The 16,402-nt window shown below is 36.8% G+C and overlaps 2 protein-coding genes across 3 annotated transcripts; both read left to right on the forward strand.

The window, feature by feature from the left end:
• The first annotated feature begins 4,339 nt into the window (after positions 1 to 4,339).
• On the forward strand, positions 4,340 to 16,102 carry LOC128781118 (olfactory receptor 5F1). 2 transcript variants are annotated; one of them, XM_071221407.1, is made up of 2 exons: positions 4,340 to 4,453; positions 14,491 to 16,102. In XM_071221407.1, the coding sequence occupies exon 2, from the start codon at positions 14,545 to 14,547 to the stop codon at positions 15,487 to 15,489; it is 945 nt and encodes a 314-aa protein (XP_071077508.1). In that variant the 5' UTR covers positions 4,340 to 4,453; positions 14,491 to 14,544; the 3' UTR covers positions 15,490 to 16,102. The 2 variants fall into 2 exon arrangements, with proteins under 2 accessions (XP_071077508.1, XP_053781696.1); XM_053925721.1 differs by lacking the exon at positions 4,340 to 4,453 and adding an exon at positions 13,739 to 13,914.
• Positions 4,581 to 7,223, forward strand: LOC112309483 (olfactory receptor 5F1). The gene has a single exon (XM_071221406.1). The coding sequence runs from the start codon at positions 5,085 to 5,087 to the stop codon at positions 6,027 to 6,029; it is 945 nt and encodes a 314-aa protein (XP_071077507.1). The 5' UTR covers positions 4,581 to 5,084; the 3' UTR covers positions 6,030 to 7,223.
• Positions 16,103 to 16,402: the final 300 nt, after the last annotated feature.

Consider the following 16,402-nt stretch of genomic DNA (forward strand, 5'->3'; position numbering starts at 1 on the left):
ATTTGTAGATCAATTTTGTAAAACAGTATCTTTAAAATATTGAATCATCTTCATAAGCATGTCGTCACTATTTGAATTATTTGTCTTAAATATTTAATTATATTTTATCAATCTCCATATGTTATGAGTAGATATTGCTAGATCAATTTTCCTGAAGGCCTGATACACCAAAAACTGGAATTCTAAACATTTTTATAGTGATGTGAGGAAATCCAACTAATTTCAGATTAAATATCCGTCCTCCATTTCGCAGCCCAGACAAACTATATTACTAATTCTTATAATTTTTCATTTCACTTCTTTACATAGTTCATTCCTTCTCCTTCTTAAGTTTTCTTTGTTTTTGTTTTTTCTTTGTTCTGCTAGCTGCATCCTCCAATGAATTTTTACCTAAAATGGGTAACATTAGACACCATTGTCCTTTACATGTTTTAAAGTAAATATCACTAATCTTTTTCAATCTTAAATAGTAAATGAAATTACTTTTAAGCCTCCAAATGAAATGTGTCTTCTACGTTGCACCATTAGGGACATAGAGAAAGATAGGGAAAACATTCCATTTGCAATGATAAATTTTTGGAACACAAATTCAAGCAACTAGGTCATAAACTTTAACCATTAAATTGCAAAAAACCTAACATTAAAGGTGATTGTTCACTATTTTTTTATTTTAGTTATTATTTGACAAATTTGTAATGCTAGTTATACCTTTTTATGAGACAGAAACTTCATTGAAAGTGAATACCCAATAAGCCCTGTTATCAAAAAGCTTTGGCAAAATTTTGTAGCTTAAACTAAAAGAGAATACGGAGCAAAAATAAATGAAAGGATAAGTACCATAAGTAATGATTATCTTGAAAGAAAGAGAGACTTGATGGACGTGTGATAAAGACATGAGGATTCCTCCCCATATCAGTGCAGGGATTTTCAATCCGTGTGCCACAAGAATTTTAGAACACGCGGGACCTGACTATTGAGTCAGGGGCACTGACTTATTTTCGTTTATACTGTGAAATAAAAAAAGAAAAATGGCAACTGCCAACATAATGATAGCTATCTGGTAAGAATGAATCAAAATTACATTTATATTTATTCAGATCAGCAATAAATATAATTTTTTGGTGTGCCACAGAAGCTTAGTAATTAGTTTATGTGTGCCATGAGATGAAGAGGCTTGAAAATGGCTGTTTTAGTGTAATAAAGATCTTTGAAAATTGCAAATTCTTACTTTTTATGTTGGGGAAAATATAGAGCTCAGCCTCAGAATACTTCTTAAGTATGTTATTTCTTATTGAATCTCAAGAGAAATCAATGGACATTATAGCTATTGATTACTCAACATATTTTTCATTCTTCAGTATGAAAAAAACCCCATATGTCTATTTTAGCAAAATAAGTGATAAATTGAAGAATTTATTTATTTATTTATTATTTATTTACTTATTGTTTTTCAGTTACCTTTGTCTTGCCTTTTCCCCTATTGTCACCACTAACCTACCTCCCCACTCCCACAGTCAATCCCCCATTGTCTGTGCCCACGAGAACACTATTACTGTGCTTCTGCTTACCCTTTCCTCTTCTCTACCCCATATCTCCCTCATGCCACCCTCTGACCAGGGTTCATTTGTTCTTTAAAATAAAGAAACTATTTATTCTACACTCTTATTTACAATACCTTACGTGCACTTGCTTTATTAACTGGAATAAAATTATCAGAGTAAAATATAAACATCCTGAGGTCAATCCTTAAATAAGTGATATACATACAAATATTCACAGTCTAAGAAGCAATGAATCGTAAATCATATAAATTTTTTAAATGACAAAGATCTTTACTTTTAAAGTTTAAAATATTTAAAATATAATTTAAATTTTGAAATAAAACTTAAAAATAAAATATATTTGTTCATTTATTTACCCACAAATATTTCTTAAATGCTTACAATATGGCAGGCACTGTTTTACTAACTTGGTCAATAATTGCAAAAATTTCTGCTCTAATATTTGATTAGATAATTTAAAAAGTGAAAAAAATAAAGAAGAAAATGACAAGGTGTTATTAATATGTCCTGTTTATACTATTGAGTTGACTTTTATAATTACAGGTTTCATTCTACATTTCTTGTTGTAGCCTTTGAAAAGTTTTTAAATTACACTCCGTGAAACAAACTTAAGGCTTAACAAGATCAAGACCTGTGGAAATCTGAGTCAACACGAGAATGAGCATCTACATCAGGTAAGCTGACTAACACATGTGTTTAGCTCATTTAAAACTATGCTGCAACTCCGTTTTACAAAGAGATTCTTCTGGTAATAGCGGAGTAAGGGACATGTAAAAATAGAGAACTCACTTCACATGTCATAAACTGTAACTTCCCTTTGATCAATAGCATATTTATTGATCCCAGTCTAAACTGTAACTTCCCTTTGATCAATAGCATATTGATTGATCCCAGTCTAAACTGTAACTTCCCTTTAATCAATAGCATATTTATTGATCCCAGTCTAAACTGTAACTTCCCTTTGATCAATAGCATATTTATTGATCCCAGTCAAGAGACGATAATTGTCAGAACACTAGAGTTTATCTCTTATGCACCTTCTGTGAATGTCAATATCTGTATACCTCAATTATGTATAAGAGAAGCATAAGAAAAGTACAATAAATAAATAAATTATAAATAAGTAAATAGAAGTTTGCACAGATGTACTCAGGAGACATTTTTCATGGCATGCTGATGGAATCTTTACATCAAATATTTTTATTGAATTAACTGGAGTAGCATTGTCTAATAAAATTACATAGGTTTCAGGTGTACAGTTCTACAATATATTACCTGTATATTGTAGTGTGTTCATCACCTCAGCTCAAGTCTTCTTCCATCACTGTTGATCCCTTCGCCCTCTACAACTGCCCCCTACCTACCCCCTCCCAACCCCAACAAATACTATTCGTGGTGTTACAGATTGTTCTTTAGAAGCACAAAGACCCACCTGCTCTGGTGCTTGGAAGATTTGGTTGACGAAAAGATACAGAATATATGCACATATGTTTGGGCATATGCATGTGTGTATATATGTATTACATACATTCTATACAGAAAATCTAAGACACTGATAAAATGAAAGCAGACAGGAAAAGTCGGTAGCTGGGAATTAATGCTTTCTGGGATATTTTGTTTGTTTTTCTCAAAGATTTTATTTACTAACTTTTAGAGAGAGAGATAGGGATAAGGAAGAACAAAGGGGGAGAAACATCAACATGTAGTAGCTTCTTGTGAACACCCCAGTGGGATTCAGGCCCACAACCCCACTGGGAATTGACCCATCCACCCTTTCGTTCCCAGGCCAGCACAGTCCACTGAGCCACACCAGCCAGGGCAATGCTTCCTGTCACAGTGTGTGCTCTAGTCCATTCTTCTACTTCCTAAGAATCTGTCCACTGGAAAGTAATTTATAGCTTGAAGTACTTGCTTTCTTCATCTGCAAAATGTGTAAAATAAAAATCCCTCCCTCAAGACTGTTGTAGAAAGTTAATTGAGGATTTAGGTGGAGAAGTATAACACAGAACTCAGTGCATTATGAGTTCTCCCTGCAAATAGACTCTCTGTGCATATGCACTCCCAGTGTGTTTTATCCAACCTTTTTTCATTGCATAGTTAGGCCTAGGAAATCTGTGCTATCACCCCCTTCTAGCATAAGAATCACAGACAATACTTTCAAAAAGCCAACACAATTCTTTAATCAAAGAAGAAGTTCAATTCGCTTATTCATTGTTCTGTTTGACAGGATATCATTAATTAAAAACTGTACAATGCTTTTAGGTAGCTCATCCTTCTCATTAATTTCACCCAAGAACAACGTTGCACTGAAATGTAAAATGAGTCGGACAAAGGAAGATACTCTCCTCCCAAGGCTGCCACCAAACAACGCACACTTGGGTAAAGGGGAAAATAATCCAGTAGTGGGCTATGGCCCATTGGAAATAGGCTAAAAGTACAAAGAGAGAGGCAAAGTACATAGCCAATTAGTTTTATTTTACATCAGCTAATGACTGTAAGGTACACAGAGATCAGGAACAATTTGATGATGAAATGTTTGATACCATGCAACTGTATGTGATTATATTTTATTTTAATTCGAGACTGGGAGTTTCTGCCCTCAGAGGATTGAGTCCACAATTAAACCCTATAATCGAGTCCCCCTGGTTACTCAATTTTCTTCCAGGGAAACGTAATAAAAGGTCAGCAACATGTACTTACACAGAGGACTCTCAAATTTTTACCAATAAGTAATTCAAATATCCGTGCATTTCATTTCACTTATAACGTGAAATTTTTTTTAATCTCCAGCTGGGAACCACTAATAAAGTGAAAAAATAGTCTACATGAGTAAGACACTGAAGAAAAAAAGCACACAAAGATTTGATGCTGTTATTTACTGCTCTGGACAGGTACTGCGTCTGCTACTGCATGACATTCATTTGATGGTGTACTATGTATCAAGGAGATTTATTTGGTTCATGTTTAAACATGACAAAATAATTTTCTAAGATATGATATAGGTCAAAATATGGTTATTTGAAATGGTCACTATTTTTGCTTCTTGGGGTACATGAGAAATTTCTGGGAGACAGTGCATGCATTGGGAGTTGAACAATAAACAGCGTGGTCTTGAGAAATAAACAATGGATCTGTGTTACATTTCACACCTTTCAGAGACTGGGAAACACTACAGCAGGAATATTTCCATCCTTTGCTTTTTGGATGTGGGCTGGAAGAGAACGACTTGTATATTGCATTTGCAGACATTTAAGTGGAGGGTGTGGATTGACACCAGTAATTTGAGGGGCCTGCAAGTGGATTTCATGAGGTCAATTGCATCATAAATTCAAAGGCTTCTCCATTCATCCACTAACGCTCCTCTTTCTTCAACCCCTTTCTATGTTATGATATATTAAGAGAGGGAGTTGTTTTCTCCCATATGTGAATGACCACATTAACATGCCCATTATTTTATGTAACTTTTAGAGAGGAAAATATCTACACACCTGTACGAATTGAAGTAAACTGTATTTGTAATACATGAGGAGAACAAATTATACGTTGGTGACTGAGTTCATCCTGCTGGGATTGGCAGACACGCTGGAGCTCCAGGTCATCCTCTTCTTGCTCTTTTCTGTGATTTACACACTGACAGTGTGCGGGAATGCTGGGATGATCCTCTTAATCAGGACTGATTCCCGACTTCACACACCCATGTATTTCTTCCTGGCTAACCTGTCCTTTGTGGACATGTCTTACTCGTCCACCATCACCCCAAAGATGCTGGTGGATTTATTGTCAGAGAAGAAAACCATCTCCTTTGCTGGCTGCTTTCTGCAGATGTACTTCTTTATTGCCTTGGGCACAACTGAATGCATCCTCTTTGGGCTGATGGCCTATGACCGTTATGTGGCCATATGCAACCCTCTGCTTTACCCTGTGGTCATGTCCAGGACAGTCTGCCTGAAAATGGCAGCAGGGGCTTTCACAGCGGGACTGTTGAATGGTATGGTGAACATAAGCTATGTGAGCAGGCTGCCATTCTGCGGTTCCAATGTCATCCACCACTTCTTCTGTGACAGCCCTCCACTCTTTAAGCTCTCATGTTCTGACACACACTTGAATGAAAACATCTTTTCCACTTTTGCTGGAGTGTGTATAGTTGCGTCTCTGCTGGTCATCCTCCCATCCTACTTCTACATTCTCTTCTCCATCTCTCGTATGCATTCCATGGAGGGACGGCACAAAGCTTTTTCAACCTGTGCCTCTCACCTGGCTGCCATAATTCTATTCTTTTCCTCAGGCATCTATACTTATCTGAGACCTACTTCCAGCTATTCCCTGGTTCACAACAAAGTGTCTTCTGTTTTCTACACAATGGTGATCCCCATGTTAAATCCTCTGATCTACAGCCTCAGGAATAAGGATGTAAAGAAGGCTTTATGGGATGTAATTACAAGAAAAAGGATCCCTTCATTTCTGTGACTGTTTAAGGCTGGTTCATAGATACAGTACTTTATTGGAATATCTTTAAGTAATCACATTCTGTAATATTGAAGTATGTGTATTATATAAAGATAATTACGTTAAATTTCTCTAAGCATAAGGTCAACTACCAAACATATATAGGACCGTGGACCCTCCCCTATCTTTTATCTGCAGCACATCCCCCCAAAATAAGGTCTATTTGTAATATATTGCCTCAGGAAAAAAAGTATAGACCGCTTAGCAATAAAAGTTGTGATATCACTTGAAATTAGCTATAGAAAATACTTGTAAGTGTCTATATAGTTTTCCCTATTAACCATTATTCAACATTTCTGATTTGTAAAAATTGTTATATGCACACAAATCAAACTTAAATTGAGAAATCATTTTGGCCTTTATTTATTGTAATTATGTTGATTAAGGTTTTGCCATGCTTTGCTTTATATCCTTAGAAAATTTTTCAAACCCTCTTTGATGAATGTGAATTGTTTTGCCTATTTGATACACTATCTCTTTTCCTTTCTGTTTCTCTAATTCTTCAGTATTTGCACTCCAATGACCAATGTTTTCACATTGTATAAATATACAATTTTCAATCAAGATTTTGCCTATCTCAATGGGTTTTGAGATAAGCAAATCTGTGTATTCCTAAGGTCTTCAGGACTGGACCTTAACTGGCTCCCACAAGAAAACCTCTGAAACCTTGGTGTGTCCTGCCTGATAAGAGCATCTTTGTATCCCGGGCCCACACCAAACAGTCTATGCTAATAATGTGAGTCAGAGTGAATGCCTGGTTTTGGACACCTGCAGCTTTGGGCTAGGCTGTGTCAGTTTGAAATCGGGCTGGGGCAGTTGGAGACCAAGTGACCATGGACATTGATGGGAGCCCTCCATGTCTATGTACTGACCCCCAGTGAAACACTGGACACCAGAACTTGGTGAAGCATTTCTGCTTGGTGACACTTCATCTGAGCTGTCAGACAGTGTGGCTGGAGCTTTAGGTGCCGCCTGTGTGATTCTGCCCTGAGGTGCCCCGTAAAAGCTCACTCCTGGTTTCCCCTGGACACGGCCCTGCATACCTTCTTCCTGGGCTACTCTAACCTATTTCTTTAGCTGTAATAAACCATAAGCATAAGTACAATGTAAAGGCCCTTCTGAGTTTTGTGAGTTCTATCAGGGATGAGCCTGATGGTGGTCTTGGGAACCTCGGAATAGAGCATTAAATTCAAAAACTTTTCTCAAGTTTTGTTGTTTGTTTGTTAAAGTCTTTATTAATATATTATGTAAAATATAACATTTTGATTTATTTTCTAAATAAAATGAATATGCAAATTAGGAAACAAAGTGAGTGAGCACATGTAAACTCTCCTCCCCAGTAGATAAAACACTCAAAGCCTGGCATTGCCACAAGGGAAGTCGCTGTGACCCCTCCCATCACCCTGCTTCCTTGACAGTGACAACCACATTCTGTGTTTCTCACGGTTCTCTAGCTTTTACTTGTAAAAATAAATACATCTGTATTCCTAAAACTATAGTTTTAGAAAACCTGTTTTTATATTCTCAATGTAATGTCATACAGTGTGTCTTCTCTGTTGCTTGGTTTTCTTCAGTATTGTCTCTAACATTCTACCGTGTTCATATGTATTCCTGCACAATTAATTTCAGACTTTTGTAGTGTTCTTTCTCTTCAATATCTCCTGATTAAGCTGTCCGTTACCTTCCATTATGACCAGTGGTGATAGAGTGTTAATTCACATTTCACTTACTGCACAGGTAAAGCATTTATACAGGTATAATTCTAGATGTGGCACTGCTTATATAGAGGGTATATACATGTTCATGTTTAAAGTATAACACACTATTTTCTCAATTTCTTGTTTATATTTGTACTACCAACAACAACAGCACATAGACATCACATTCCATATCCTTACTAACACTTGCTAGAGTCGGTATTTATCTTCTTTTTCCAATATAGTAAGGCTGACAGATAAATCTTAAGCACATCTGAGGATATGTTTGTCCATTGTATTAGGTGGACATATTTCCTTTTCTGAATGAAGATGGCCTATTTCCCCCACTGCTTAATTTTGAACATATGCCCTGTATTTATCTTGATTGGCACTTTATATATATGTTCAATTTCATTAATGTGGAGATCTCTCTAGACTCTATTCATCAGTCAGTGTCACACTTCCTTCACTACTGAGCTTTCGTTCACCCAGGGGCATTAATAACTCTTACATATTTCTTCAGAAATGGCTGGGTTAAGCCACACACTTCCCAATTGGTATACACAGATGTGAAAGTTGGACTCTGAAAAAGGCTGATGAGAAAAAAGTGGATTCATTTGCAATGTGACGTTGGAGGAGAGCTCTGTGGCTAGCCTGGGCCTGCAGAAAGAGATGTGGGTCCTCGGTCAATTAAGCCTGAAGTATCCTGGAGACAAAACAGACAAAACTGAGACTGCCCTGGTTCAGGCACATCATGAGAAGGCAGGGTTTTTCAAAACAGAAAACAGTGCTGGAAAATACAGAAGGCAGCCAGAAAAGAAGACCAAAGTGACATGGTTTGACCCCACAAAGGGAGCCATAGGCATGAGTCTCCTTTGCTGAGCAGGGCTGTTGAGGACAGGACAGTGTGGACGTCACTTGTCCATGGGTCACCAGGAGTCAACGCTGACCCAAGGGCTCATAACGACAATTCCACAAAACTGCTACAGTTAATTTTCATTTTTGGAGCATTAATAAAGCTTTGTTTATAATTGTTTTTGTTTTCTTGATCAATTTTTAAAACATGGCTTTAAAATATTGATATGAAAAAATGCTCAGCATCACTAGCCATTGCAGAGATGCAAATTAAAACCATGATGAGATACCATTGCACACCTGTCAGAATGGCCGGCACAAACAAACCAACAAACAGCACGTGCTGGAGAGGTTCTGGAGAAAAAGGAGCCCTCGTGCACTGTTGGTGGGAATGCAGACTGGTGCCAGCCACTGTGGAAAAGGGCAGTATGCTATTTCTTCAAAAAACTAAAGATGGAACTACCTTTCGATCCAGCTCTCCCAGTGCTGAGATTATCCCCTAAGAACCCTGAGTCACCAATTCAAAAGAATTTATGCATCCTAATATTCATAGCAGCACAATTTACATTAGCAAAGCTCTGGAAACAGCCTTAGTTCCCAGGAGTAAATGAGTAGATCAATAGCTGTGGGGAAGGGTTTTCAGGAACTTCTATAAAGGACACATGGACAAAACCAAAAGGGGGTAGGATCAAGGGTGGGAAGTAAGGGTTACTGGGGTTTGGGGAATGATAAGAGAGGAAAAGGAGACAACCAAACTTGAACAACATAAGAAAAAGTTTAAAATAATTTAGAAAAAAGGAAACAAAAACTGTGGTACATTTACACAATGGAATACCACACAGCAGAAGGAAAGAACGTACTCCTACCCCTCCTGGTAGCATGGATTAAACTGGAGAGTATTATACTAAGTGAAATAAGCCAGGCGGTGAAAGACACATACCATATGATCTCACCTATAAGTGGAACATAATCAACAGACAAACAAAGAAGCAAAATAGAATCAGCGACATGGAAAAAAAGAACACACTGACAGTGACTAGAGTGGAGGGGGAGGGGATAGCGGGGGAAAGAAGGGGGAAGGACAAGTCAAGAAATACAAATACAGGTCTCCTGGGCACAGACAGGGAGGCAGCGATTGGCTGAGGTAGTTGTGGGGGCGGGCCAGGGGAGAGCCACGGGCAAAAAAGGCGTGACAACTGTAACCAAGCAACAACAAAAGAGAAAGAAAAAAGTATTGAGTCATCTTCATAAACATGGTGTCACTATTTGTATTTTTTATTTAAAATATTTTAATTATGTTTGTAACCGCTATATGTTATGAGTATCTATTGCTAGATTGATTTTCCTCATGACTTGGTATATTATTTATGTTACCTTTAAAAACTTGAATTCTAAATATTTTCTGCAGTGATAAGAAAATGCAACTAATTTTTAAATGTTATTTCTTCCTATATTTAGCAGTCCAGACAAAGTATTTTATTAATTCTCATATTTTTTCACACCACTTCTTTACACAAGTTTATTCCTTATACTTTTAAATTTTATTTTGTTTTGTGTTTTTTTTCTTTGCTCTGCTAGCTGCATCCTCCAATGAACTTTTACCTAAAATGGCAACATTAGACATCATTGCCTTTTATATATCTTAAAGTAAATATCACTAATATTTATCAATCATAAATGTAATTGAAACTGCCTTTGGGCCTCCAAATGAAATGTATCTGGTTTACCTGCACTATTATTGACATAGAGAAAAAATAGGAGAAAAAACAACATTTGCAACGATAAATTTTTGGAACACAAATTCAAGCAATAGGTCATAAACTTTAACCATTAAATTGCAAAAGACAAAACATTAAAGATGGTTGTTCACTATCTTTGATTTACTTGATAATCAACAAATTTGTAATGCCAATGCTACCATTTTATGAAACAGATACTCCTTTGAAAGTGAATACCCAATAACCCACTTTAATTAAAAAAAGCATTTGGTGATTTTTTAGCTTAAACTAAAAGAGAATACAGAGCAATAATTAATGAAGGGATAAGTACCTAAACAAAGATTATCTTGAAAGAAAGAGAAAATTGATGAATGTGTGATAAAGACATGAGGATTCCACCCCATATTAGTGCAGCGATTTTCAACCCGTGTGCCACAAGAATTTTAAAACTTGCAGTACCTGACTATTGAGTCAGGGGCACTGACTTATTTTCCTTTATACTGTCAAATAAAAAAACATGACAACAGCCCTGGCTGGTGCATCTGAATGTATTGAGGGCCGGACTGTGAAGTGTCGCTGGTTCGATTCCCAGTCAGGGCACGTGCCTGGGCTGCTGGCCAGGTTTCCAGTAAGGGATACACAAATAGAAACCACACATTGATGTTTCTCTCCCTCTCTTTCTCCCTCCCTTCCCCTCTCCCTAAAAATAAGTAAAAAATCTTTAAAAAAAATTTTTTTAAAAACATGACAATAGCCAACACAAAACCACTGTGAATGGTTCACAAAAACAGTGTGAATGCATCGAATTATACCTATTTTTTGTCAGGTCGGTGACAAGTATAATATATTTTTTGGTGTGCCACAGAAGTTTAGTAATCAGTTTATGTGTGCCATGAGATGAAAAAGATTGAAAATAGCTGTTTTACTGTAACACATCTCTATGAAAATTATAAATTCTTACTTTTTGTTGGGGAAAATATGGGGCTCAGCATCAGAATATTTCTTAATAATATTACTTCTTATTGAATCTCAAGAGAAGTCAATAGAGACTATAGCTATTTAATTAATCAACATATTTTTCATTCTTCAGTAAAAAAGCAATACATATGTGTATTTTAGCAAAATAATTGATAAAGAAACTATTTATTCTACATTCTTATTTATAATTTCTTGCATGCATTTGCTTTATTAACTGGAATAGAATTATTAGAGTAATATATAAATATCTTGAGGTCAATCCTTAAATAAATGATATACATAAAAATATTCACAATCTAAGAAATGTGAACCATAAAACATATAATTTTTAAAACTCACATAGATCCTTACTTTAAATTTTAAAATATAATTTAAATTTTGAGACAAAATTTAAAATAAAAATAAAATATATTTATTTATTTATTCACAAATAGTTATTCAATGCTTACAATACGGCAGGCACTGTTCTATTATCTTGGTCAATAATTGTAAAAGTTTCTGCTCTAAAATTTTATTAGCTAATTTATAAAGAGACAAATATAAACAAGTAAAAAATGACAAGTTGTTATTAATATGCTATATTAATGCTATTTAGTAGATTTTCATAGTTACATGTTTCATTCTACATTTCTTGTTGTAGCCTTCAAAACTTTTTAAATTACAGAGCTAATGAAATCAAGACATGTGGAAATCTGAATCAACTAAAGAATGAGTATGTACGTCAGGTAAGTCAATTAACACATGTGTTTAGCTCATTTAAAACTATGCTCTGTAACTCCATTTTACAGAGTTTCTTTTGGTGATAGAAGAGTAAGGGACATGTAAAAATAGAGAACTTACTTCACATGTCAAACAATGTACAGTCCCTTTGATCAATAGCATATCTATTCCCAGCCAAGACACTGTAATTGTCAGAACACTAGAGTTTATCTCTTATGCACCTTCCATGAAAGTCAATATCTGTATTACCTCACGAGATAATCAGAAGAAAAGCACAATCAATCAATCCACCAATAAAAAATAAACAGCAAGAAGTTTGCCCAGATGTACTCAGGGGATAGTATTAATGGCATGCTGATGGAATCTTTATGTTAAATTTTGTTATTGAATTAATTGGAGTAGCATTGGTTAATAAAATTATATAGGTTTCAGGTGCACAATTCTATGATACATCACCTGTATCTTGTAGTGTGTGCTCACCACCCTAAGTGATGTCTCTTTCCTTCACCATTTATCCCCAGTTTATATTCTTCTATCTCTTACCACCCACCCCAAGCAATATCTTTCACGATGTTACAGATCTTCCTTTGGAAGCACAAAAACTCCACCCGCTCTGATGATTGGAAGATTGGATTTATGGGAAGATACACATATATATGTATACATCTTGGTGCATATATGTATCTATGTATTATAGTGTACATATGTGTATATATGTATTTATAATATACATAAAATCTTCTAAGGAACTCAGATAAAATGAAACTAGACAGGAAAATTAGGTAGCTGGGAATTAATGCCTTTTGTTATAATCTGAGCTCAAGGCAATTCTACTTCCTAGGAATTTGTCTTTGGAAAGTCATTTATAGTTTGAAGTCTTGTTCATTCATCCACAAAGTCTGTAAAATAAAAATGCCTCCCTCAAAGACTGATGTAGAAAGCTAATTGAGGATTTAGGTGGAGAAGTGTAACACAGAACTCAATGCGTTATGAGTTCTCCCTGCAAATAGACTCTCTCTGCATATGCACTCCCAGTGTGTTGTATCCAACCTTGTTTTACTTGCGTATAAAGGCCTACAAAATCTGTGCTATCACCCCCTTCTAGCATAAGAATCACAGACAATACTTTCAATAAGGCAACAGAATTCTTTAATAAAGAATAGAAATTCAATTTCCTTATTCATTGTTCTATTTGACAGGATATAATTATTTAAAGTGCTGTACAATATAGTTAGTTAGTTCATCCTTCTCCAAATTTCACTCAAGAACAGAGTGGCACTGAAGTTAGAGGGAGTCAGACAAAGGAAGATACTCTCCTCCCGAGGCCCACCCCCCACCTCGCCACACAACACACACTTGGGTAAAGGGAAAAATGATAATCCGGTAGTGGGCAATGACCCTGTGGAAATAGGCTAAAAATACAAAGAGAGAGGCAATGTACACAGCCAATTAATTTTATTTTACATCAGCAAACAACTGTAAGGTATAGAGAGATCAGGAACAATTTCATGATGCAATGTTTGATTCTATCAACTGCAGGTGATTATATTTTATTTTATTTCGAGACTGGGAGTTTCTGCCCTCAGAGGATTGACTCCACAATTAAACCCTATAATCGAGTCCCCCTGGTTACTCAATTTTCTTCCAGGAAAACATAATAAAAGGGCAGCAACATGTACTTAAACAGAAGGACTCTCAAATTTTTACCACTAGGTAATTCTAATATTCACTGCATTTTATTTCATTTATCAAGTGATTTTTTTATTTTAAGCTCCAACTAAGAACCACTTGAAAAACAAATTAATAATCTACATTAAGTAAGACACTGGGGAAGGAAATTCACAAAGTTTTTATGCTGTTACTTACCATGCTGGACAGGTACCGTGTCTGCTACTAAAATTATGTTAATTCGATTTTGTACTATGTATCAGGAACTTTTATTTGGTTCATGTATAATCACTACAAAAAACTCTGTAAGTATTAATAGGTGTCAAGATACTGTTTATAAGAAATGGTCACTATTTTTGCTTCTTGGGGTAATGAGGAATTTCTGGGAGACAGTGCATGCATTTGGAGTTGAACAATAAACAGCGTGGTCTTGAGAAATAAACAATGGATCTGTGTTACATTTCACACCTTTCAGAGACTGGGAAACACTACAGCAGGAATATTTCCATCCTTTGCTTTTTGGATGTGGGCTGGAAGAGAACGATGTGTATATTGCATTTGCAGACATTTAAGTGGAGGGTGTGGATTGACACCAGTAATTGAGGGGCCTGCAAGTGGATTTCATGAGGTCAATTGCATCATAAATTCAAAGGCTTCTCCATTTGTCCACTAATTCTCCTCTTTCTTCAACCCCTCTCTATGTTATGATATATTAAGAGAGGGAGTTGTTTTCTCCCATATGTGAATGACCACATTAACATGCCCATTATTTTATGTAACTTTTAGAGAGGAAAATATCTACACACCTGTACGAATTGAAGTAAGCTGTATTTGTAATACATGAGGAGAACAAATTATACGTTGGTGACTGAGTTCATCCTGCTGGGATTGGCAGACACGCTGGAGCTCCAGGTCATCCTCTTCTTGCTCTTTTCTGTGATTTACACACTGACAGTGTGCGGGAATGCTGGGATGATCCTCTTAATCAGGACTGATTCCCGACTTCACACACCCATGTATTTCTTCCTGGCTAACCTGTCCTTTGTGGACATGTCTTACTCGTCCACCATCACCCCAAAGATGCTGGTGGATTTATTGTCAGAGAAGAAAACCATCTCCTTTGCTGGCTGCTTTCTGCAGATGTACTTCTTCATCGCCTTGGGCACAACCGAATGCCTCCTGTTTGGTTTGATGGCCTATGACCGTTATGTGGCCATATGCAACCCTCTGCTTTACCCCGTGGTCATGTCCAGGACAGTCTGCCTGAAAATGGCAGCAGGGGCTTTCACAGCGGGACTGTTGAACTCCATGGTGAACACAAGCTATGTGAGCAGGTTGCCATTCTGCGGTACCAATGTCATCCACCACTTCTTCTGTGACAGCCCTCCACTCTTTAAGCTCTCATGTTCTGACACTCACCTGAATGAAAGCATCTTTTCCACTTTTGCTGGAGTGAATATGGTGGGGGTTCTGCTGGTCATCCTCATGTCCTACTCCTACATTCTCTTCTCCATCTTTCGTATGCATTCTGGGGAGGGACGGCACAAAGCTTTCTCAACCTGTGCCTCTCACCTGGTGGCTGTAATTCTGTTCTACTCCACCGCCATCTATACTTATCTGAGACCAACTTCCAGCTACTCCCTGGGTCAGGACAAAGTGGCTTCTGTGTTCTATGCAGTGGTGATCCCCATGTTAAATCCTCTGATCTACAGCCTCAGGAATAAGGATGTAAAGAAAGCTTTATGGGATGTAATTACAAGGAAAAGGGTCCCTTCATTTCTGTGACTGGTTATATTTCTCAAACCAGCAGAGTATTTTATGAACTTTCATGCCCGCTCAAGTCTACAGCTTTTCATTAGAATACTTTCTAAGTAATTATGTTTTGTAATATTCAAGCATATTATCAGACTTATAGAAGACCATGTATCTTTCTTCTAACCATTCTGTATCTTCACTCAGTCCTAAAACTTCAGACTTATTTGTAATGAAATCTTCTCTAGTGAAAGAAAGGTATTGACTGTTTAGAGAAAAAGTCACAATATCACCTAAAACTAGCTATAGTATTTGTAATTATGCATTTATTTTTCCTCATGTATTTTTTTAAGATTTATTTATTTATTTATTTTTAGAGAGAGGGGAAGGGAGGGAGAAAGAGAGGGAGAGAAACATCAATGTGTGGTTGCCTCTCGTGTGCCCCCAGCTGGGGACCTGGCCTGCAACCCTGCCTGGGAATTGAACCTTTTCGTTGGGAGGCCGGCACTCGATCCCCTGAGCCACGCCCCCCACATCTGCACGTATTCTTTTTTCCACCATATGTAATATCTAAGCGATTACTGTACATCACATGTCAAACTGCAGTGAATTTAAAATAAAGATCCATTTTTTATTTTTGTTTTAAATTTTTATTGTTTTTCAATTACAGTTGTATGCCTTTTCTCCCCTTCCCTCCCCCCCTACCATCCCCCCCAATTTTGTCCATGTGTCCTTTATGATAGTTCCTGCAATCCCCTCTTCCCACTGTCCCCACCCCACTCCCCCCTGGCCACTGCTAGACTGTTCCCAACCTCAGTGTCTCTGGTTGTATTTTCTTTGCTTTTTTCTTTTGTTGATTATGTTCCAGTTAAAGGTGAGATTATATGGTATTTGTCCCTCACCGCCTGGTTTATTTCACTTAGCATAATGCTCTCCAGTTTCATCC

Source organism: Desmodus rotundus, chromosome 5 (genome assembly GCF_022682495.2).
Source record: "Desmodus rotundus isolate HL8 chromosome 5, HLdesRot8A.1, whole genome shotgun sequence".
Taxonomy (NCBI): Eukaryota; Metazoa; Chordata; class Mammalia; order Chiroptera; family Phyllostomidae; genus Desmodus; species Desmodus rotundus.